This window comes from Aethalodelphis obliquidens, unplaced genomic scaffold (assembly GCF_003676395.1).
Source record: "Aethalodelphis obliquidens isolate GAN/ISIS:26980383/991018 unplaced genomic scaffold, ASM367639v1 scaffold28, whole genome shotgun sequence".
Taxonomy (NCBI): Eukaryota; Metazoa; Chordata; class Mammalia; order Artiodactyla; family Delphinidae; genus Aethalodelphis; species Aethalodelphis obliquidens.
The window spans coordinates 3,377,552-3,403,213 of NW_020837972.1; the positions used below are offsets into that span (position 1 = coordinate 3,377,552).

At 40.6% G+C, this 25,662-nt stretch overlaps 1 protein-coding gene across 4 annotated transcripts in view; it reads left to right on the forward strand.

Annotated features, from left to right (window-relative positions):
• PITPNB (phosphatidylinositol transfer protein beta) overlaps positions 1-25,662 on the forward strand; it is a 62,042-nt gene that overhangs the window by 26,855 nt on the left and 9,525 nt on the right. For all 4 annotated transcript variants that reach the window (XM_027124414.1, XM_027124413.1, XM_027124412.1 and 1 more), the window contains exon 8: positions 13,487-13,564. In XM_027124414.1, the coding sequence (XP_026980215.1) occupies positions 13,487-13,564 (78 nt within the window). The remainder of the gene's footprint in view (positions 1-13,486; positions 13,565-25,662) is intronic.

The window sequence follows — 25,662 nt, forward strand, 5'->3', positions numbered from 1 at the left end:
TGGAAGTGAAGCTTGAATCTTTTTACTCCACCTGGTGGCGGGTTTCTGTCACTGCAGCTGGATTTAATACAAACACAGCCCTGAACGTTATTCTAGTTGAGAGTAACTGTTGACTGCTTTTAGCGTTTAACTCTCTCTGCTGTGTTGCTCTCCTTGTAGACTTGCTGGGTTTTGGTCATGCTTATGCACTGTACTTCACCATGCATAGAAGGGATGTGATTAGACCCACAGTGTAACTGAATACTTGGGTGGATGCTTTGACATATTTACATAATCGAAGGATGACATTGTCAAACTAACTCTAGGAACAAGGAGTTGTAAAAACTGTCACTGTGATGCAGAGTCACAGAGTAATTTGCTACAGAAATCATATATACATTTAAATTTATGGATTATTTGGTTTTTTCCTTGATGACTTATGGGAAGTCTGCATAGGACTGTTACTATAGCCACCATTCTCTGGTATTTTCTAGAAGATAACAGCACTGCCTAATGAAACAAGCTAAGCAGTCTGAGATTTCTGCTTAAATGTCCCCACCCAATTTCTTTTGGCTACCATGCAAAACGGATTTCTTGTTTTAGTGGAAAGAGGCATTGGAGTGAAGTATTAAGATGTTATATCCTTTTAGAGGGAAGTCTCCGTCTGCTTGTAATTGCAGCAGCCACTGAGCACAATCACGTTCCATCAGAACACACCCCCTGCCCCCACATCTCCTCCATCCCCTCAGCTTCTTGCCCCTCCCCCATTTCAAATATAACCCAGCTATCACTCTTGAAAAGCCTTCCTCAGTAAATTGGGTGCCCCTTGGGGGCCTGGACTGTACTGATCATGTCTGTGTTTCTAGGACCTAACAAGATGCTCAACGCCTGACATGCAGAGAGCTCTTCAGTAAAGGTTTGATCAGTCAAAGAGAATTTGCAGATTTTTTCCTCTGTGGTGTGAAAAAAAAAGCAGGGCAATGGGGAGACAGTTTGGAGGAAATGAAGTTTTTATTGTTCAAATATTAAATGGACAAATGCTACTTTAGCTCCTTCTGTACTAATTCTGGATCATGAAGTATATGTGATGTGCCTTCAGTTCTAAAAACTGTGTCCTTTCTGAATGAGCAGATGCCTTTCTGTCAGATTAAAAAGTGTTTCAGTTAGATCAGATTGTAAGGAGGAGTCAAGGTGTCCAGCGTAAAACACCAGAATACAAGTTTTAAAGTATTTTTAATTTCTAAAGTCGCTGTTGATACATAACCACAATAAAAAGTTGAGAATTCTTTAAATGTCCTGATGAAATGCACATGCATATCTTCAACTCATTTCCAAAATATACACAAATGAGTCAGTTGACATCTGCTTCTGCTTTTTTTTAAGGTATGAATTTGAATCTGGCCCCTTTTAATCATCTCCAGCACTTTGTCTAAGTAGCTTTCCATGATTTGTATACAAAAGTCACTTCCCAGGAGAGGAAGAGTCTTTAAAGTGTAAGCCGAAGTGTACACATGATTAACATCAGAGAGACCTTCGTTTTTGGAAGTAATTTGAAAGAAAATGAGCACAATTTAAAAAAAAGAAAAGAAAAGAAAAAGAAATTGGAACCACATTTTAGGTATTTATGTGTAACGGGGAAAGGATTGTATCAGCCTTCCTCTGTAGTCTATGCTTCCTCTGAAGTACATGCTATGGGACTTTATTTTTATAATTTATAATTTTTTTTCGTGGAAATAAATGTTCAATTCAAATTTTTAAGGCTCACAGGTCTAAAATTGATAAAGCTGAACATCTGCTTTTTAGATGTCAGTAATAAGCAAATATTAATGGCATAAAAGTTTGGGAGATATAGTTGAAAAATATAGATCTATGCCAAATTAAAATGCATCAGGTTTAAAGAGAGAATAATTTTTTTTCCCTTTTTCATCATCTTAGGGTGTATTAATTAAAGGTGAAAGATTTTTCCCAAATGAGGCATTTCAAAGCCAAGAGTTGCCCAGTTTTTAACCTTAGTGTTGTTTCACTGAAGATGGTATTCCTAAAAGGAAGAGACACACAAGCTAGAAACTCACATGCCATATTGTTTCTGGGTCACAGAAAGGATGTGCAAGGTGTGGTCTGATTGATCAGATCCTTAGTGGAGACTCCTCAAAGAGCTCAGAGGGGCACTTTCATTGTGAGTGACCCAGGAAGCTCGTGCTCTTAAGATAAATCTCAGATTTCATACGTATCTCTTCCTTCTTCTGTCCTTTTTAACCCCCCTCTGCCCCATTTGTTACTTTCAGGTCCTTATCCTTACATGCTCATGAGTATAATTGCCTTGGTTGCCGTGTTGTGTCTACCCCAAGTCCTTTTTTTTTCCTCCACATTTGCGATTGTCCCCGCCCCGGGAAGTGGTGGAGAGGAGGTATCTCACACTCTGGACTCAGAGCTCTATGCCTTCAGCCCTGATGCCTGCCCCCAGTAGCCAAACCTCCCTCCCTGGGCTGTGCTCCTTGGGTCGCCACTGTTGGACTCCAGACGGCTCTGTGCCATCTCCTTCCAGTAGAAAACTTCTCCTGAGCAGCTTTTTCAACAGGAGCTCCTGGAGCAAAGTGTGGCTCCCCTCACTAGTCCCGCTTCTTTCCTTGCTACCCCAAGGGACACGGGAACTCCCAGGTGAGAGGCCAGGGCTGCTCATAAAGTTCACTCCCTCGCGGGGCCTGGAACCCCTCTGCTCCGTTCCAGCCTATGTAGTTTCCCCACTTGTTTGGGCTCCTTTGGAGAACACCCCCACCACGGCCACAAGGCCGTACATGTGTGGATCTCAGTTGTGGCTGGATCTGCCCACTGGTCCAGTTCTCTGAACGTTCTTTAGAGGTTACAAGCTTCTTTTTAGGGCCCCTGAGGCCCTCTGGGGAACGTTGTGGCTAAGTCCTAAGCTAGGACTTTGGCCAAAACGCTTTCCTTTTAAGCAAGGTCTGCCCGTGGGCAGCTTGTTAGAGATGAAAATTCTCCTCCTCCCAGGTCAGAGCCTTCCAGGCCCTGGGCTGTCTCTGTCCAGCTCTTTAGGTGATTTCTGCTCACTCTTGGGAAGTGCTCTAGTATGCTGTTACTGGTCACCATTGTAGAGGGGGCACTCTCCTTCTAGGATTTTGGAAGCAGAAGGAACCTCAACTGGAGGCCATGGTCCCAAAACGTTCACACCAGTCGCTAATTTTACTGTTCAGGAGTTTCAGCTCAGGGAAGTGCTGTAACTTTCCCGCAAGCCACGTTACCAATGGACTCAAAAGCAGGGCTGCTGACTTATTTTTCTAGAACATCTCACTGTATGCTGTTCCTTCCTTTGCATTATGTTGATTAAGAGCATTCTCAATTTATTTAAAACAAGCAAGTGCTGGCTCTTCCATCCATCTTCTCTTGCCCCCTGAAATAGCAGCTTTCATCGTGGCCTTTGTTACCTCCATCCATAACTGCTAAACTCGGGCATATTTGGAAATTTGCATACATACAACAGAATAGAAGGATTGGAGACCCTAAGATGTCTTTTGGTGTGCGGACTTACGGTGAGCACCACTCATATATTTTCATGTTCATTTAGCAAACATTTATTGGAACTTGCTATTTGCTCTGTGTTGGCGTGGTAAATATTTTTCCAGATAAACTAATAATTGTATCTGTCTGAAGAGCCTGCAAGATTCTTAATCAGTGAACATGTTAAAAGTGTTTCTAAGTGACTTGGAGTTCGTTTTTTCTGATTGTGTAGTCTGGTGGTGTCGAGTGCCCTCCACCAAAGAGCTTTTTTTTCTCACAACTGATAGAGACCAGTGCTGGGCTCCAGGGTGCCTGCAAAGTCCGGGTTCAAAGGCTGACAAGATGGTAGATTTGGAGTGTAGTACTTTACTAAATGAAGAGCCCCCACCGTTTAATTGCGTATCCAAAGGCAGTAATGGGATTGCTGGGCTCATCCAATCCACTTGTAGGAGTCCCGTGGTGATGGTGGTCTCCAGGAAAATGAATTGGCTTTTAAAGTTTGTGCTTTTTGCTTGTTCTTTCCAGCACTGACCATTTGTTCTCCGGTTATGATCCATTTGTTTGGCGAATGTGTTTTGGTGGGCCCGTTTTAGTTGAGAGCAGAAGTACGCTAAGCTGTATCTGATTTTCTGAAATCTTGGTTGCCTTTGGAAATGAACATGTAAGACTTGCCTTTTCCACCCACTTAGCTGTTGTCACTTTGAACACCATTCCATTATTTGAGTATTGAACAATCTGGCACTTCATAATTGTTTTAAACCATGAGTATGTATTGTTTTAAAGTTACTGCTCGTTTTAAACATACTTTTTTCCTAAATGTCAGCCATGGAAAGCTGATGAAACTTGGTTTCATTTATTTAGGCATGTAAGTTTTGGTCACACTTTTAAGCAGTGCTTGTTTCTTGCGCTCTAGGAAGGATTCGGGCATATCTTTTCTTTTGATCAGACATTCTGTGAGACAGTACCCAGATGTTACACATTTGAGTAGATAGTCTTGGCAACATATGCTTTATTGCACTGCCTTTAAAAATAACTTCGTAATTTTAAAGAAATGTAAGAATCACAAAATATGCTTTCTAAATAATCTTTATAAGATTAAAATTTTTTCTCTTTAAAATCAGAAACATGAAATTCGACTGGAAAAAGTTAAATATTTGATCAGACCATATGAAATTGTTAATATTTGTCAGCTTTTGAGCCACAAAAGTGACACTTTTGGGGTCAATCTAATAGACTTCAGAATTAACCATTGGTAGCTGATAACCCTAAATGGTCAGCGCTGACCGTCACTCCATTGTTGCCCACAACTTTCACAGAGCGCCTGCATCTTAGATGTTACTTTTGTTCCAGCTGTTGCCTCTCACTTCCTAAGAAGGGCTTTCTGCCTCCCAGAGCTGTGGCTGCCCCATTCTTCAGCCGTGAAGAGAGCCTTTGTTTATTGGAAGTCTGTGGCCGGGCTCCAGCAAGTGCGAGGAGCCTGTGGTTGCCAGATGCTTCAGGTCTCCTTGGCATGAGCAGACACTCAACCCAGTAGAGTACCTCTCCCTTCTGCCACTAGAATGAACCTAGACACTCATTTCTATCTTGAAAGGGTGTAACTTATCCCCGGTATATGTGCAAGAGCTCCAAAAGCTCTTTATTAAAGTGTGTGCATCATAAAGAGGTGAGAGCTGTGATCCAGCTCCTGACTTGTAGTAGTAGCCTCCTTGACCTCTGGAAACTAAAACAGAACAACTCAAGTACAGGTTTTGAGGTAGTGGTGGTTTTGCTTTTGCTTAAGAAACTTCACTTGTCAAAGGCTTATCTCGTCTCCCTTCGCTGTGCTGTGAAGCAAATCATTGTCAAGATCCTTTTCGTAGTGAGTTACAGAGGGTGTTTTCTTTTCTCCATTCTCAAAGAAGATATAAATAAGTGTAAGCATGGTTCTTATTAAAAAGAAATGTGAAAATGTTTCCCACTTTATTCTGCTGCCTTACATGGTCAAGTACTCTGGAACACTTAGATTTGCATCCAGTGGTGGATTTAGAGAATGTCCTGTGTATTTGAAGGCATAGTTGGATGGCAGTGCCCTCTTGTGGGAAAAGAGCACATTGCTTATTTCATGCTTGCTTAAATCTTAGCAAGAATTTTAAAATTTCTCTGAAAACTCTGTGTGTACAAGCTTATGTTGCGGAAAATACTTTTTCCACTAGAACCTGTTATTGGTATTTACTTCTAATCTCTTCCATGATTTCAAAGTAAAAAAAGGGAGGGTGGTGGAGGTGGTCAGGTGTGAAGTAGTTCCTAGGGGGGAGAAATTGTCTGATAAGAGTTAGAAAATGGGTTTTTTTTTGAGCAGCTAACGGCAGATATTTTTAAAGAAATTAGCATAAACAGCTCCAAATCAAGTTTTTAAAGTCTGTTCCTTATAAAAGCCCTTTTCAGCAGTGTAAAGCCCTCAAGGAGAGGTTCTCTAGACCGAGTGGGAGTAAACATCCCTTAGGGTACTTGAGTCTTATCAAGTGATGAAGTGTAATCACATCACATTTTTGCAGTAAAGTTTCGTGGTGCCTGGGTGTCCACAGAGCAGCATCTGAGTCCCGGCTCTGCTCAGCCACCGTGAACTTGGGCAAGGAACTTCACTTCCTCACCCCCAGTGGCAATGTTAGTAACTTTGTTCCAAGGTTGTGAGGGTTAACTAGGAGGAAGTGTGTGCCTGGAACATAAGTAAGTTTTCCTAAAATGGTAGCAAGAATGATGCTGCTTATCAGATTTTGCTCTTGCTGTTAAAAAAAAAGTTAAAATTTTTTCTGCAATTATTTCCCATTTAGTGTTTGTTAAATTGGTGCTAATGGAATTAAGGGGGTCCTGGGATTTAGATGCAGCTGTGCCTGAAGCCCAAACCATGAACCAAAATGGACATTTTACTGGAGAGGGCTCACCCTGTGAATTTTCAAAAGGACATTCCCATTTTAGTGTAAGGAATTTGATGTAATATGTTCTGTGATCTACTGTCATTTAAGGAAATAAATGCATTTATGTTAAGCAAAACTTTCCTAAACATATTGTTTATGTTTTAGGCATACGCAGTTTAATTTTAAAATATATATTTAACAATCATCTTTAATAAAACTGACTTGTTGGTATGTTGAAACTTATTTCATTGGTTTTAAGAGTTTAAAATGTCTTCATTTTTAAATGCTATACTATATAAACATATAATAATAAATATAATGTAACAGTAACAAATATATTGTATATTTGTGTATGAAACACAGGCTTATCCAAACCAGTAGCCTACTGACCCCTGAGAGGAGGGCTGGGGAGTACCCTCCAGCCCTGGGCTCTCCAGGAACCCAGCCTCTGGAGCCCAACTATTTAGTTTCCCTGCCAGGTTGTAGGAGATGGAGACTGTCACATCAGGCTTTTGGTTGTAACTTCTTTTCGTAACCGAAATTCTGAGTTTTTTTCTCTTTCTCTATCAATTTGCAACCTTCCAAAGGCTTTGGGGGTCTGCCTTCATAAACATGACAGTGTTGGCAGGCTCTGGCTGTGATTCGGACAAGATGAGAAGGAATGGAGGAGGTGATTACTCTAGCTGTGCTCTAGCCCAGCAGTGCTCTAGGCTGTGGCCACCTTTCAGCACAGAGCTCTGCTGACAGCGTCTGTCCTCCTCCCCTGTCTGCCAAGCTCGCCCACCCCAGGTCTCTGTGCAGCATCTCTATGAGATTGAAAAGATTACAAGAAAGTGTTCTGTTTGGGTGTGTAGGTTTGACTGCATTTCTCAGTTCTCAGGGCAGTTGTTTAAAAATTCAGCTTTAAAGATTCATTGGTGGAAAGCCAGTAAGGATTAATGAGAGTGTTGAATTAGAGAATATTTTTTAATGCAGTTTTGTTCCTCTGAGGTACATTCAGTAACAGAAACTAGGCCAACAGGTTATTGACAATTAGTGGTCCTTTGGGAATCTGCTTTAATGAATAGATAAGAATGATTTGTAATTAGCATAATAATTATATGCAAATGAATGCTTCTGAATTGCTCTAAAACACTTCTGAACTGTTTAAACAGCCCTCCTGAGATCTTGTTACTCTATTAATTTGTGTAGCAAATCTTTTTTTCATAGATCATACAAAGATAAACTTCAGTCTAGCCCCTGTCCGAATTATTATGAATTCCAAGGTGGTAGGACCTGAATTAATGAGATTTACTTATACTACATTAATGGTACTCTATGGGAACCTGAAAGGGTGAGGAGTCACTGGGGAGATGTGATTAAAAATAGGAAAGAAAATTGCTTATTTGAAAATAACTGTTGAAATGAGTTTCTTAAACAAGTTAGTAAATGTTTTCTCTTTACACCTCTGTTACTTGCAAAATTTAATGCAAACTTTTTTTTTTTTTTTTTTTTTTTTTAAATGGACTTCCCTTTTAGAGTCTGGCTTGAGTTTTCTCAGCTCCAGTTAGCTATGCACTGGGTCAATGGTGATAGAATCTGGGAACTCCTTTTTTCTAAGTGCCACAGTACTGGAAAATACAGGGCAGTGCTAATAAATGATGATGTTTGTTTATCTACATGTTTAATTCAGCTCTTTCCCCCATCCTGGTCTTTACTTTTAGGATGTGATTAGAAGAAATGAGCTTTGCTAAGTTGAGCAGCAATACCTGTGCATTTTAAACTTAATGATTATCTTTGAGCTATTTGAATAGACACCTAATTAATCATCTTGTGCTAAAGGAAGGCATTTTACAGCAGGCTGCAGGATCCTAATATCTCTCTCAAGTTTTTGTTTACCCTGTAGAATTGTTTCTCTTTGGGGAGAGCAGGTGTCAAGGAGTTGCTAGTGCATGTGGATTGGGCACTCTTTTCCTTTTCTTAGTTTACTGTAACCTCACCTGTGGTAACCAGGCATGGTTCTTTAAGCAGTTTCTGGTATCTGGAGCTCATCTCAATTTTTCCACAAGCTGTTAAGAAGCTCTTACCAGCCTACCCCCATCACCTCCTCACTCCCCCATTTATAATCATGAGTTCAGTCTGGCTCTAGGACATTGGGTTGGCTCAGCACAGATTTTTTACTTGCATTTTGGGGGACAGCCACTATGCTAAAAGATTCATAAAACTAATTTTTTTTTTTTTTTTTTTTTTTGCGGTACGCGGGCCTCTCACTCCTCTCCCGTCGCGGAGCACAGGCTCCAGACGCGCAGGCTCAGTGGCCATGGCTCACGGGGCCCAGCCGCTCCGCGGCATGTGGGCTCTTCCCGGACCGGGGCACAAACCTGTGTCCCCTGCATTGGCAGGCGGACTCTCAACCACTGAGCCACCAGGGAAGCCCCGTAAAACTAATATTCTTTGTCTTCAAAATGAATCTGGTTTCTGTTGAGAGTTTCTATTGAGAACTGTAGTGAGTAACAGATGTACACCCAAGAGGTAGCCCAACTTTTGTATTCCAGTGACAGAAAACAGTTATTTATAAGAATTTAATTAATGTATTCTGTGGCTCTAGCATGGAGTCTCAGTAACCCATTTATTTACCATATTTTATTTTTTCTCCAAAGGGTGTCTTGACTTGCCTTTTTTACTTAAATAAGAGTTTTCAATTAAATAGAGCTGTATTAACACTTATCTGAATCTACCTTATGCTGATACCATTGTGTTTTTCTGTTGTTCAGGCGCTAGCATTGGTGGAGCAAGCAGTGTCTGGGGACATTACACCTAACTTGATAATGATGGTTTTACTAAACCCTCCCTTATCCTGGCCAGGCCTCTGGGCATTATACAGACAATTAAAATTTGATCATAAAAATTTTTAAACACAATGCACCTTAGCAATAAGATTTTTCTACTTCTAAACATGATTTTAAAACTCATTTTAAAAATACATTTCCTTGGCCTAGTGAATTTGCTTTCTTTTTTTTCCCAAGGATTACAGAAAGTGCATAGCAAATTCAGCCTTCAGAATACCCAGGAGCTGAAGACTCAAGTAGGCTACAGCTGTCTTCACCCACAGTATTCTAAAAGAACTAATGAGATGAGAAGTCTGCAGCTGGTGGCAAGCACAATAAACCATGAGCCAAGGGCTTCTCTTCATCAGAGCCTCCCCTTTCCCCACGGGATCCCAAAGGAGACAGAATACTAACAAAGCCAGCAGGCTGTCTCATTCCACACTATTGCTCATTTGCAGCTATAATTGGTAGCGGAGGTTGCATTCTGTATGCTGAAACTGTCATACATGAAGGAATATATTTGTTCATTGTGATACGGATATAAATCGGCCAGTTTTCATATACAGAAAGACCAAACTAGCTACCCAACAATAAAATTGTAGCAAAAAAGATACTGTTCAAAAAATTAAATGTTTGTTATAGAGATACAAAACTGAGGTTGTTAAAACCACACCTGCTTCCTGCTTTTTAATATCTTGCTACTTAATTCAACTGATTAAACATTTACGTATTCAAACTAACATTAAAAAGCACAAAAAAATTCCTAGGTTTTGACAAGATGCATTATCCTCATCTGTCAAGGTTAAGGTGCTATTGTTAATAATTGGGTTTTGTTGCATTTTCAGTATATCCTTAATGTTTGCTGCTTTGTATTCAAGAGAAAAAAGCGGAGAGGGAAGACTTAGCTTTGGAGATATATGTATATATGTGTATGTGTGATATTTTATATGCACACACTCATGCCTTATAGGAAAATCCACTTTGGTATCTCTGGTGCTGCTGCTTCTTGGTGTTTTTGAAATGTGTTTTGCTTATCTGGCTTTTGTGGACACCTTCTGCTGTCCTCCTGTGTGCTGGACTAGAATGAGCCCAGGACAGAGGGTAAGAAGGCTTGTGTTCAAGTCCTCAGGTAGGTGAGCCATTGCCACCTTCTTGTTGGACTGTGGTTTCCTCATTTGTGAATTGAAGCGACTTGGGTGGTCTTCAAGGTGCAGTTCACCTCTATAATTTTGTGAATCCGTAGTTCAGAAAAGTTATCCAGTGAACAGCACTAATAATGAAGGCTCGGAAATAAACTTTCAGGATCAGTATATTAGGTCCAGAGTGGAGAACTTTCAAAGTGTTATTCCATGTCCTTCAGTTAATGAATCTATGTCAGATAGGCATTGAAAATCCCTTAAGGTGTCGCCGTGGTATGGAGCTGGTTGGGGTTAGGAAGGAGAAAGGAGTGTTGTCCAAAAGTCCATCTAATCCAACGGCTTACATTTTCACATTCACTGGTGCTGTAATCATGCTTAGACCCAGCTCCTGGGGTGAGTCACCCCTTAATTAGTTTACCTCTACATGAAAATAATTTATGCTGGTACAATTTTTAGACCAAGCTCGCTTTTCTTAAGTTAGTTCTGCCTTGGTTTACGTACTACCCTTATTGTATACTGTCAGCCCTACTGATACTTGTGTACACTTTGTTTTGTGGAGTTTGCTTTTTCTTTCTCTTGGAGCTGGTGAGTTTAGCATCCTCAGAGATAGTTCTGCAGTCTCTATTTCGTCAGATTTGTCTTCCAGTTGTGGCATGCTTTATTGGCTTAGTGTTTTCCTTCTTAATGGTACATAAAATAATGGAGCATCCTGTAACTGGCAGCCTCTTAGATTCAGGAAATGTGGTGTTTACTATTCAACTCATGCCAGGCTCCATAATATCTTCGATTTTGTAAAAAGCAAAAACTTGAGCATCATGCCCCCAGTAAGGTCACACCTCAGTTAGTAAAAAAGAAAAAAGGAAGTATTTTTCCTTCAAATGGGATGAACTGTTAAATGTTAAACACTGGTCAGACCTCTGGGCATTATACAGATAATTAAAATTTTATCATAAAAAAATTTAACACAGTGTTCTTTAGCAGTAAGATTTTTCTACTTTTAAACATGATGTTAAAACTCATTTTAAAAATACATTTCCTTGGCTGGTGTCGGTTGGTTTCAATTCTTTCTATAACTCTCCTCTCCATTCTCTGTTGGCAGTCAACATGTAGCCCCTGGGGTTTCGATTACCGTTTCTTTGTCTCTCTTGCTTTGCTCCCAGCTAGACTGATTTTCTAGGAGCCAGAACCAGGTGTTGGCTCTCCTTGTGTCCTTAGATCCCTTAGACTGCCTCTTAGCTTAGCATCCTGTGCACTGCATGGTGCATATGTAATGCACCTTTTCTGTGATGGCTGTTCAATAAATAGACCTTGAATCGAGGGAGAGGATGTCAAAAGTGATTATTTGATATAATGTTAAATATTTTCAGTTTTGGAGGAAACTGAGCTTATCTCTGGGTTTCCAAGCCTCTGACCTAGAAGAAAATGGGGTTACAAGTATTTGTTAGTAGGACAGCTGATTTCTCACTGTGAATCCAGGTCTTGAGACCACCTGTACAGTTGATTCTTTTCTCAGTCAGCAGTGAAGTTGTTAATTTTTAGGGTGCGGTTCTAAATTGGAATTTAAGAATTCGTGTTAGCTGACAGTAATTGAACTTTCTGCTGATGTGCCCAGACACACCAGCTAACTCCAGTTGTCTGACTCCTTGCAGTTGGCTCATCCCAGTTTGTCATTCCTGGACAGTGCTGACTGACCTCGTGCCTGTAGCTGCGCCATGTTGCGTATTTTAGCAGTAAGGCTCAGCATGGCCAGCCGAGTTTGCCTGCGTAATCGTCTTAACCCTCTGGGGGACCTTTTTGTAGCTTCTTAGAAGACAGCGGTTAGGAGTTCAAGGTCACACATTTGCCCAGTTATCTTTCTTTAAAGTTTTGTTGTCTACCCGAACCTCACTCTTCTCCTTCCTCACGTAATTTATTTATAACTTTCTCTTTAGGAATTATTAACATGTCATATGCATTTACTGAATAACTGTTGAGTCTTGATTGGCTGCTTCTCAGCATGTTTTCTTTGATTTTGAAAGTTTGTATTATGCCTTGGCATGTGTTCAGTGCTTGCACTGCCCCTATCTCTAAAACAATGATTTTTTTTCATACTGACTTGTCTGGGCATTTTTCTCAAAGTATGTGGTCCCTACATAAATGCTGTGAAGGACCCCTGGTTTAAAAATTCTGCTCAAGAAGAAAGGGGCTCTCCTTTTGTAGTATTTTCAACTGACCTCTGTTCACTGTTACTGTTACAACTCATTTCTTTTTTAAAATCTGGATGGTAGCTCTTCAAAAGTAGTTTTTTAATTTCTGTCTGTAGATTGTGTGTATGTATGTGTGTAATGACCAAAGAACTTTTGTAAAGCAGATAGGATTAAAAAGGTTTACTCCTTTCATGTTTTCCATTCTATCAGAAAGAGGATATTAAGGGAAAGAGTATTTACACACCAAAACCTCCTATAAAACCTAGATTTTAGGGCTGTTCCCTATGGCATGATATAACTGAGTCCCATATGGAGTCGTAAAGCCCTCGCTCACCTCACTTGGCATTGCAGAGCTGACATGAGTGTAGTCCCTGAGGTTTGCCTGTGTACCCATGGCTCTCCACGAACAAGGCTTTGGAGTGGCTGGCCTCCTAACTGAGGCATCCGCCACAGACCCAGCCGTGGCAGAGCTCAAGGGGATGCCACAGCATCCGTGGTTCTGATCGGTGTTCGCAGTCATGGGGGTTGCTCTCCAGCAGGCATTAGAGGCCAGTGTCTTCATCTAGGGGTGTTGTGAAAACTGGTATGGGTCGGCTTTATTTCTTGAGTGTGATTATATGTATATCAAAGTACTGAATATATAATATATCAAAGTACTGAAACTGTTGAAAAGTTTTGGAAGATTTCTTAGAGATAGCTATCCAGCAACCAGTCATGGTGGACTGTTAGTCAGGACTTTTATTACTTTTTATTATGTAGTTGTTTTGCTACAAGGTAAAAGCTTAAAGCAAAGAGAACCAAACTGAGAACTTAATATCGTTTAGAAACATTTTCCTGCGTTTATGCAAAGCACAGTAAGCCCCGTCAGTTTCTGTCATGTGTTTAGTAGCTGCAGAGGGCTGTTCTGGCAAGGTTAAAGAATTTTCTCTGGTTTTCTTCTCTGCTTCTGACTTTGTTTTGCTTTGCAGGACTACAAAGCTGATGAAGACCCAGCGTTATTCCAGTCAGTCAAAACCAAGAGAGGCCCTTTGGGACCCAACTGGAAGGTACTGGATGCTGACCTTTCTGACAGGCAGAGTCTTGGCAACAGAACACTTGACAGGTCCTGAGTCTGGAAGAGCTGGTGACGTTTAAGTGAAAAACAGAAATGGCACAAAAATAGTTTTATTTGTGATAAGGACTCACAGCCAGTTGCAGTTGGCCAGCAAGTCTGTGCTGCATTAACAAACAGAACAGAGCCAGGCTGTCACTTTCAGCATAATGCTATTCTGATAACTCTTAAAAGAGACAAGTGATTTAGTCTTTGGGGATTGTAATGTTCTCTTTTGAGACTTGAAGCAGTACAAAAATCCATGTTAAGTGAAGGTTGATAGTTTAAATTTAGTCTTGGTAAAAACTGAACAAGTTCCCCTTCCCCGGTCTCATGTTCCTGGCCTTTTAATAGTTACGTTTCGGAAAGCAGGGCACCAGAGAACAATTTTGATGGCAAGTAGTTGTTTTCTAATAAAAAGCACATCCTTACTTTATTCATGGAAGTAAGAAAAGCAATGTTAGGGTAATAATTTAAATTGCTCTAGAAATATAATGGATTTTAAAGACATCCGCTAAACTAAATGACAGCCCCTTAGAGAAGGCTTAATGTGTTGATGGCAAGTTATTACAGCTAATTTGACAGGAGAAGAGGAGCATAAAAACCTAAACATGCCCAGAGCAGATTTTCCGCCAACAGCGTTTTACTTGGTAACCAATCTGTTTATGCTGAAGCCAGTCACAGGTCATCGATAAATGATGTCTAGGATTACTGTTCCAGTAGTCCCCTATCTGCAAGCGACAACTAAATACTGTTAGTCGTTGCTTGCAGATAGGGGATTACTGTAACAGCCCCACAAGAAGAACCCAGTGAGTGGTTCTCCATGGGTGTTGGACTATTTTGGACAGTCTTGCACATCAATTAAAATGAAGAATGAGTCTGACTTTCTTCTATAAGAAATGATTCATAATTATTTTCACATTTGTTCTCTGGATAGAGTTTGGTTCAAGATTCTCTCAGTTCAATGGCCATGACTAGAGACTTTTAATACCCAGAAAGTGATATATGTCACTTAAAAAAAAAAATTAAGGAACAAGTTCAGTATGCATGTTCTAAATTTACTCTCATGGATTTAAAAAAAAAATTCCCCACCCCTTTTCAAGATTTCTCACTGTGAACTTTAGAACTCACCCTGAGTCAGAGGAGAAGCCTTTCTCTGAGATTTAACACGGGCCTTAAAAGAGAGTGCTGTGCTAGAGCAGACAGGTGTCTGCTTCTAAGGTTGCCGTATCTTCTCAAAGGTCTTCTGGCCCCAATAAGTACCAGCTCTTTAGCTGATGATAGTTTTCAGGGAATAGAGGGCCATGAAATTGAAACTTGGAGGTGGATTAAATGTTGAATTTTTTTCAAATTGTCAATTTTTCAGGTATAAACTTGGAAAGGTGATGCTATATTATGTGGTGGGCTATTGTGTCTGGGTGCACATCTTTCCTGTAGGACCTCCTAACCAGTTTTATAACAGGCAGCAAGGGTAGTTTGACACTATGACTTTTACCTGATTTCCAACCTTTAGGAACTTGGAATATGAGTTTTACTGCTTTTTTATTTATGATTTTTACCTTTTTAACTAACATTGCTTTGTCTTTTATTATCCATTAATGGTTACTTAAAATTCTAGAATAGGTTTCGTTTTTAGAAATTGTGAAATTTTGCATTTTTTCAGGTTGCAGTATAGCAAATTATTGCCCCCGTTTTGTGTGTGTGTGTGTGTGTGTGTGGTGAGGGGGTTAAACAATAGCTTATTTCTCAGGGAGAGCGCTGGCTGGTAGTGATACCATTCTACCTATTTGCCTGTCAGTTGTTGACTTGAGCCAAAAGATGGTAGGTGCAGCTACTCTCATAAGTTGGGTTACTGTTTAACTGAATTTCAGTGAGTTACTGTGATCTCAGAAATAACTCAGGGAGTCAAGAGTAAGTCAGAGGAGAAGTCTTTCTCTGAGATTTAACACTGGCCTTAAAAGCATCACTTACTGCTGAGATAGAAACTAAAGAGTAAGAAGGATTGACTAGCTGATGATACAACATACAGAAAAACAGGAACCTGTGGACTGACTTGCTCTTGTCAGCATCTCCTGCAGCTGTTCAGCAGGCCCTATTTGCCTGGCACCAAAGGGAGCACCAGGGAAGGATAATAGTTGAAGGTTTCTATACTTCTGAAATATGAGAATAGGGAAGAAATACATGGTACTTAAGGCAAAAAGGAAGAAGAAACCCTGTTGGTCCCACTCACCCAGGATCGTATAGAAGAATGCTCCAGTCCAAGTGCTGCCTGGTGGTTCCTCTGCCGCTCCAGAGGCCCCCCATACCCCTCAGCGGAGACTCACCTTACCAGCACACATTCCAAAGGGTAGTCACAGCTAAGTGCACACCCCGTGATCGCTTTGAAACTTTCCCTTACTTATCCCACAGTGATATTTTCCTTCTGAATCATTGCAGTATTTAATGCTTGTCTGCACCAGACTGGATGAGGGAAAAGAAGCTTTTTTTTGGTGCCAGGCATTAGACAAGGTTGTATTCAATCTTCACAACCTTCCTGTGGGGTAAATACAGCTGCTTCACTTTATAGATTAGAAACTTGGCCAGAGAAATATGGATAATAGTTACAGGAGAAGCGTCTGCCATTTCTGTAGCACCTGATTCAGTGCTAGTCACAGAGATGTGTAAGGCATGGAGACATAGCAGATTCTGGCTCTTAATCCAGAGATCCCGGCTCACCAGTCTGCACTGTTTTGCCCTCCTGCATCATGGCAGTTGTGTGGCTCTCTTATTCATGGTATTTTCCAGAATTTGATTCTCCTCTTAATACCTGTCATACGTTTCCAGTGGTCAGGGAATCTGTTAGGTGACAGTGGCACTAAGGGAGATCCATTAAAAACCCACCGTGAATCTATCACAAGTTGTGACTTAAATAACTTAACCCTAACTCTGAACCTCGGTTTCCACACCTCTAAAATGGGAATGATATTAGTAACTGCCTCAGAAGGTTTGTGTGAGGACTAAATAATGAATGTTATAATCCCAGCAGAGAGGAAGTGCACAATAAATGGTAGCTTTTATCATTGTTGTCATGCTTTTGTCTTTGGAAATAAAAATCCTCTATCATCTCCTGGGGTTAATGCGGTCAGTGAGTATGCTACCCTATTTACGACACAGTTATTCCTTTTCTTTGTCTAGTGTCCAGGGTTCCCTTGGTTCTGGTGTCTGGGGATTGCCGAACACGTCCTGGTTCACCTGTCCTTACCCCTCGTGGTTATGAGTGCTTCATGAGTGCTTGACTCGGGTCAGCCATAAAGCAGAGGCCACACAGTTTAGAGAGCCTTTGCTAGCAGGGGATCACGGGATTGCCAGGGAATAGATTTTCGTATTACCTGTATGTGTTAGGAGTACAGACTTTTTTTTAGTTTATGGTATGATACATTATTTTTTTAAAACTACAAACCCAGAGGTGCAGACCTTAGTTGTATACGTATTCATTTTCCCTCTAAAAAAAGAATTTTTAAAATCTGAGCATGTGAATTACATTTTGTTATTTAGGGTTCAACACTTGATTAAGTGACTCTGCATAGTAATAGGAGGGTGATTTATGACCTATAAAGATTTTTGCTTCAAGGCAAAATTGTGCATTTCTCATGGATGTAAACGTCTTCTGTGTAGCACCACACATGCACGTGTGTGTGTGTGTGTGTGTGTGCGCGCGCACGTGTCCATGTTTTGGTTCATTTTATGTTTCAGGGGTTGTGATGTTGGTATGACTACCGGTACCAATGGTTTACCCATTTGCATGTGGATTCGTTTAGCTCTCCAGTTTGCCTTCTCTGATGAGGTGAGGAGTTGTCATTTTAACCAACTGAAACAACACTTTTGAAGATTATGGCAAGGTCTCATTTTTTTCATCATTTAATCCAGATGCCTCATGAAGACTTCAGCCTCTATGTCTACATATATATGATAGTTAATAATTAGGCCTATAAAGGTCTTTGTAAGAGGCTTTGCCGAAGCATCTGCAGAGCCCTTACAGTGCTTGACATGTGTCTGAACATTGGGGTATTAGGGGATCAGGTCAAGTAAAGAAGTTGATGCAGAAATTGTGGTGGCTTTTGTATTATCTTTTTATATATCTTTATATAAATATTCTCTTTCTAATCATAAAGACACATGCAGTTTGTCTTCTATGTCAGTTAATTCAATTTTATGTAAAAGCTCTGGCAGTTGGAGCTTGGCCTTGCAGAGCAGTTTGTTGTACAGTTCACCTGCACAGTCACGCTTTAGATTCCTTTTGGACTTATGGCGGAGGCCGTTCTGGATTCTCCAGGCCGGTGGAGGGCAGCCATCTCTGGGTTATGGGGATGCTGATTTGTTTCCTGCTGTGCTGCCAAGACTCCTTTCTCTTCTCCCCCCACACCTGTGAAAAGAAGGCAGTTTTGGTTGTCTGTGGCCTAAAGTAGAGATACCACAAGGTTCTGTTGGCTGGGGATGGGAAGAATGGAAGTAGGGGATGAGGGAGAATTTGAAACCCCTCAGTGGAAATCTCTCTGAGGTAGAGACCGGCAGGAAGGCAGCCCAGATCATCCATCCTCGTCCTCTAGAGGCTAACGAGCACTGTCTCTTACTGAGCCGCCCGAGGAGGAGGAGGGCTGAGGGCGCTCTCCTGTGTCTTCATCTAGACCTGGCTCTGAGTCCAGGAGGGATGTGAAGGCATTTTAAACGTGCTCCCTCCCTGTAATCTCATGTTTGAAACCCCATAGTGGGTGGTATAAAGAGGCTTAATAATTAGTTTCTAGTTGACCACACTGTGGCTTATGTATACTAAAGCAGACCTTAGAACATGGCTCATTGTTTTTGAGTACTTGGTTTGGCAACTAGGTTTTTAATTCAGTATAAAAAATAGGCATTTTGCCCTTAGTGTGTATCAATTATGCAACTCCTAAGAGGACACCAGAAAAGCCGTTCTGTGTCTTCCAGAAGCTAAGTGCCCCAGGAGCGGTACATGATTAGTTCTAGCTTTATCTCGGGTACCGAATGCCTCTGTTCTCAGGCAGAGCCGAAGGACTAGGCGTGGACGGATGGGATGTCTCACTCAGGTTCAAGGAGTGATTTGACAGGATGGGCCTCCTGCGGAGTGTCTTCCTGACAGTCAGGGCCATAAAGTTTTCATGAGTTTCACTTGAAGCGTGAATTTGTGATTTCAGTTGTATTTGGTGTCACTCCTGGAGTAATTGGACACAAGCATGAAGCACATGCTTAGTAAAGTTCTGATTAGTAAAATGGGTGCGAGCTACAAAAATACTAAGTTTGGAGGCATGGAAAATGTGACTGATCATTCTCTCACAGGCAGTAAGCTTTACTGTCGATTTTTGTGAGATTAGTTTAACCTACGATTAGTTTAATCTTTTGAACTTTATCCCACGTTTACTTCTTCCATTTAACAGTTAGCACTTGCCCAACCAGTTAGGAATCTCCTGCCCTGAACCCTTCCGAGTCCTTTGTTGATGACCTGCTCATGGAACTTGGTGTGTCCTGCGTCAGGGTGGCGGTTCACGGGTTCATACTCCCTTCCTTCCCCCACCTCCTCGTCCCCCCGTCACTCTCTGAACTCTCAGCCGTAGGCTCTGTGTCCGGCTCACTTGGTATGTGCAGTGCTGAGCACGGGGTTTGCTCATAGTAGATACTTACAGATACTTAGTAAGTATTTGCTGAATTCAAGTTAACTATCTTAAACCAAATAAAAATCAGTGTTGGACTTGCCATGTACTTACAGAGAATATAATGTCCAGTGTTGGTCTGTCCAAATGGCTACCAAAATCTAAACCAAATTGAGGGAATGGCTGTGAATTGTAGCATCAGGCTTTGCTTGAAATTTCGGTACGCATACTCCACATACATTCTGTAATCGTGTGTTGATATTTACTGATGGGGGCGCTGGCAACAGCCACAGCAGTGCATTTATTTTTAACTTTCTTAGCGAACTCTGGGTTGGAAACTTAACATTACGAAATCAGCAGCTGAAATTGAGCGTTCAGATTGCCTAAAATTGAAAATTTGAAATATGAAGGGAGCATGAGCCTTATAAAAACTGCTGTGTCCTTGCAAAATATTAACACTGGTTAGATGTAACTTATACCTATTCTGTCTTTATCCCAGCACATTTTAAATAGGAAAAAGTGTATGTGCAGTTGACATGTAGGATGAAGCTGTGAGAGGACTACATTTTTAGGAAATGAGTTTGCAGAATGCCTTTGGGTGGTTTTTTCCCTCTTTTGCATTTGTGTGTATTTGTTTGTCACAGATACGAGGAAGTAGTTCTTGTGGAGAGCATGGGCTGATTGCTCACCGTTCCAATTAAACACCCTGCGTTTTGTTTAGTTACGTTTTGTGGCTTCAGTATACATTACTCTCCCTTAGGCCTCATCCACATACCTCAGAGTAACCTAATATGTGTCGTTAAATTAAAAACATGATTTGAGCTTAGGGGTTTCATTTATAGTTAGAAAAGTGAAATGTAAGGAATTCAGTGAATACACAAACTATTTAAATACAATTTTGGAAACATTTCACAGCGAGCTAGTATTACAGATGAAATTTAAAATCGTGTAGAGATGGGTGATCATTTTGGGTTCTTATATTAGCCCATGACTTTATTTTTTATAGAACTTCTGATTCTTATCTTTTGGTGACCAACCATTCTTTACCTTTTATTTTCGATCGTTTTTTTAAATTTTCATGCTATAATCTGTATAAAACTTGTATTTTCATTAGCAGAATAATTTTATTTACTGCTACATTAGGTTAGGAAGTGTTAGGTTTGGGCTGGATTGGAATTAGGTGTGAATGATCTGAATTCAGATTTTGCCTTTATTTGCTTTGGGGTTATTTTTTCAAATGATGGAGGAGGAAAGAACCAGAAAACATTTGTATTGTTTAAGGCCAAAGAGGAAACTTTGCTTTGCACCAGCAGCAAGCTCCCTGAAGGCTGAAACTCCTTTGGGTTCTCTGGATTCTAAAACACTGCTCTGAATGTGGGGTCGCAAATACTTGTCCCGTTGAGATTTTTCACATTTTTTTAAAGGTTACACATTTTTTCACAAGAATACTTCTGCTAACTCTGAAGCTGATAATACTTTACATGTATACCTTGTTTTTGCTTTAGAAGTTTAAGATGAGGAAAAATTAAATGTGGGCTGAGCTAAAGTTACGTATTAAAGATCTTAATTCAGCTTTTAGCTTGATTTTATTTAGCTTTGATTTATGAAACATCAAAAAGAAAAGAAGCAGGAAAATATTTAGATTGTTTATAGTCAAAGATGAATGAAGATTTAAAATAGTACCCAGATAATTTAGGGCGAAGTAAATCTTTGTCCTAAAATACTCAGCTGAAGGCAAAAACTTTTTTAGAGTCTGTTTTTCAAGCGTGTTAATTTTTTTTTTCTGATTATAAAATAATACATATTTATGAAGTTTTGAAAATAAAAGTCAGTTGTAGTCTCAGCATTTAATTACCGCTATTTGTTATATTTCTTAATTCACATAGTTTATTTTGCTGTAGATGTTTATATTATACATAGATACCTATTTATATTGGTATTATGGTTTTTTTTTTCTTCACATTCTTTGAAAAGATGGTTTTTAATGGCTGTATGCATAGTAGCCGATTGCTTGGAAGAACTATGAGGTATTTCACCAACTCTCTTTCAGTGGGTGTTTAGTAAGTCCAAGGTTTCGCTGTTCTGAAAAAATCTACAGTGTTATTTTCTTACCTGATGAATTGGGATGCATTTCTGAAAGTGGAATTATCAAGTTAAAGGGTATATGGTATATATAGGATACGAGCAGCTTTAAAACTTTTTAACTACGTAGTGTCAGACCCCACCCCAGAAAGATTATGCCAAAAGGATTCTTTTACCTTTTATTTACCACATGTAGTCAAGTTTACTATTTTCTGTGTCATCATTAAAGAGACTTTTATTTATTTGTTTGTCTGTTTATTTATTTATTTATGGCTGTGTCGGGTCTTCATTGATGTGCCCGGGCTTTCTCCAGTTGTGGCGAGTGGGGGCTACTCTTTGTTGCGGTGCGTGGGCTTCTCAATGCAGTGGCTTTTCCTGTTGCGGAGCATGGGCTCTAGGCGCACAGGCTCAGTAGTTGTGGCTCGTGGGCCCTAGAGCGCAGGCCTAGTAGTTGTGGCGCATGGGCTCAGTTGCTCTGCGGCATGTGGGATCCTCCTGGACCAGGGATCGAACTGGTGTCTCCTGCTTTGGCAGGCTGACTCTCAACCACTGCACCACCAGGGAAGTCCCAAAAGAGACTTTTAAAGCTATTTTCTTAATTTAATCACTAGTTTTAAGACCACAGCACAGATTAAGAAGTGAATTGCATAAGTCGTTTTTAGAATTGGGGTGAGACCTTAAATATCACATACATATTAATAATGATAGCTGATGAAAATATATAGCTTCTACGTTCTCATCTTTCTCCCGGGGATCTTTGAGATTGTGTGTCTGTAAGTCACCTTCTGTACCTCACACTAGAGTATTGATACTGTGGAGAATTAGGCCAAGAAATAAAGGCAGCAGGCTGTTTGTTCACTGGTTTATTTTTTAAATTGGTTTACATATCCTTCGCTGCAGTTTTTTTTTAATAATTGTAAATTGGATGGAAAAGAAAAATCAAATTGAGACTGAATGTACATTTTAGATCCATGGAAGATAGCTCAGAGAACTGGTTCTTGTTGTCCCATCACTTACAGTTTTTAAACTAAATGCTATAGACCAGTGTTACTTTGTAAATTACCAGTAGTACTTTAATTAGTTTGAGCAGCCTGCCAAAGTCACTAGAAAGAATGTGAGAAACAAACTTGGGTAATTATTGAAGTCACGCGTGTGTGCTTTGTTCTTGGAGCCCCAGTTTGGTATAGGCATGTGTGTATTAAATTTAGCTTACTCTTTAATTAGAGCCATGCTTCATCCTGCTGTTTTTATAAAATGGTGGGGAAATTCTGAAGAGTTGGTGTTTTAGAAACACCCAGGGTTTTCATTTAGCACAAGGTGTCCAATGATTTGGAGTTTGAGAACGAAGCTCTCAGTAGCCCGTAATTAATAGGACCTTGGAATGTTCCATCTGGAAGGTATCTTAGGACTAATCAGTAGTGCATCAGAGGTTCTCAGTCAAGAGGAAGTTTCAGCCTGAGTAGGTGGGCAGGAGGATATTTTGTTAAGCCTAAGCATATTACAGAATACAATGCAAAATTATAGGAAGTTGTAAGACAAGCCATTGAATGTCAGGGACATGAGCTTACCCACTGCAGCCCTGGGCCAACCCCAACCCTCACACTCAACTCCTTCACCCCTGCTTTTAGTGGCACGTCAGTGGAAGATGAAAAGCTCTAGTGGAGCCCAGCCTTTGCTTTTACTGACAGAGAAGTTAAGTCCTGGGGAGGTAAAGGATCCTGCCCACGTTACATGGGAAGTTACTTTGCATAATGGGAACTGCAACCCAAGTCCCCTTACTCCGCGTCTAGCACTACCGTTCGGCAGGTGTACCTCACAGTTTTAAGTGCCTTATTCTACATACACCCAAATTGTATTTCATGTGAAATTTTCATGTCAGTGACACTTATTGGATTAGAGAGTACCTCCACTCTGGCTCACTGCTTATTGAAAAAATGATCTGTAAAAGGCCAACCTTGTCATTATTTCAACAAGGTTGGGTACTGAGAAGCTCGCTACATCCTGGGGAAGGCTGTGGACTGCTCTTAAAGACACCAGAGCCGAGCTTAAGTGCTGGGTCTGCAGGTCAGGGACGGGATGGGGAGTTACAAATATGTGATTTTAGTCTGGGGCCACAGTGTCCACAACAGAGGTGTGTCCCTTCTGATAGGGATTGTTTGTACAAGGATAGTGGTTGCATCATTATTTTTATACATAGTCACTCTCCTCTCTACCAGCCACATGTGTGTCCTCTAATACCACCTAGCACAAATGGGATTGTAAATGGTGCCCACTTAATACTTGCTGAATTAAACTTGTTCATAAAGTATGGGTATGTGTGTGTGCACACATGTGCACACGTACACATCCATGCTGAATTTTCACATTGGTACTCTGTTTAATGGGAAGGAAACTGGAAAACTAGAGCTGAGCTAGCCAAGTCCTTCTGTTGACATAGAACTCACCTACAGAAGGACTGTCTGCTGTATGTAATGTTTGTATTTAAATGCTTGTGATGTTGCCTCATTGATTTAATCCATGTACCAGGTCATTATTCAGAAGATGAAATGTTATTACAGAAGACATTTTCTGAGAAAAGTTGATCAGTCATGCAGGACTCTACAGGCTTTGAGTCCTATTAATAATACCAAAATAGAATCTTTTCATATATTGTATCATAGAATTCACTTGACACTGGAACATTATTGAGAGTTTCGGGGGGGAAATGTGGTCTGGTTGCTATGATTGTGTAAATGAAGAATAATCTTGAGGTTTTAGAATAAGACCTAGAAGTTCATCATTTTAAAATTTTATGTACGTGTGGCTGAATGGAAGTAATATTTGTTCACACACAACGAACTTACTGAAAGTGGGGGGTGTGTATGAGTGCAAGCTGACAAGAAGTGATAGTGGCACACAGTGTGACTGACGCCAGCTCTGCAATTTGAGTGCTGTGTGAAGCTAAGAACAGTGGTGAAAAAGGGAAGAACGCTTGTAAAAGGCTGCTTAATCTTTTCACTCTAATTTAGTTTTTATAAAAAGGGTCCCCGTAACTTTCTACTCTTTTGAGAAACTTTATTTTAAAATTGTTTTGCAAATTCAAGGTGGTAGGTACAACTCTGTGAAAGAATAAGGGAGGGAGAACTAATCTGTTTTAAGCTCCGAGTCCCACCAACTAAGCACGGAGCATACTCTGCCTTATTTAGTCTTTATAACAGTCCTGAGACATAGCTTTCTTCTTGGAATTACACCAGAACTGGGGCTGAGAGTTTACTGGATGGCCCTTCCCCTAGACCATACCTGCAGTCCGCCTCTGCCACCTGGGATTCTTTGAACCATACCTGCCTTCCATGCTAGACTGGGAGCTCCAGAGGCAGGTTGGTGGCTGCCTTTGCTCTGGGCCCGTCCCAGGCTCTCTCCTTGGTCAGCTCGGGAGCGGATCGGTCTCCCACATATACCACCTTGGGAGAACAGTGGTGCTTAAGTGGGTCCATGGTGAAGACACTGATGTGTGCGGTGAGTTCCTGGTTCACCCCTCCCCCACCACTCACCCCCCTCCCCCAAGTAAACATGCTAGTATATTGTGCTTACTAGGACAGTAGCCTGCACTAAGTTTCACAGAAATCATCAGCAATACTATAGCTTGCAATCCCCCCCCACCCAGTTTTTATAATGAAAATTTTCAGAAGCAGCCATAAAAACCGAAAGAATAGAACAGTAAACACCTCCATCTAGACTGGACAGTTGTTAGCACTTTGCCGTATTTGCTTTTTCCCTCCTCTTCTCCCTTTTCTGCCTCTTCTCCTTCTCTCTACCTGTTTATTTACTTATTTATTTATTTATGCTGAACCTAAAAATCCAGAGTAAGTTTTTATACTCTGGGCCTAGGGTGACATGTTTTAAGGATCCAAATTCTAATTGCTTTTTCATGTTTTCTTATGAAAGTAAATTGCGAACATTTTATTTTGTTTTTTTCTGTCCACATAGTCCCCCCTCTCTCTCCCTTGCTCTTTTTTTTTTAATATTTTTCCTTTTTTACCCTAACTCTTGATTTGATTCCCTACTACATTTAAACTATGAGTTGTAACGGTTTATGGAAGTTAAAGTCCGGATGTATGGGATTTGCCTTCAAATACTTGATAATTATAGATCACTTTTGCTGCTACATCCCTTTAAATGTCCCCGCTTTCAGTTGAAAAATACCTCAGTTAATAAACAGGGCCCCAGACTTCCCTGGTGGTGCAGTGGTTAAGAATCTTCCTGCCAATGCAGGGGACACGGGTTCGAGCCCTGGTCCGGGAAGATCCCACATGCTGCGGAGCAACTAAGCCTGTGCACCACAACTACTGAG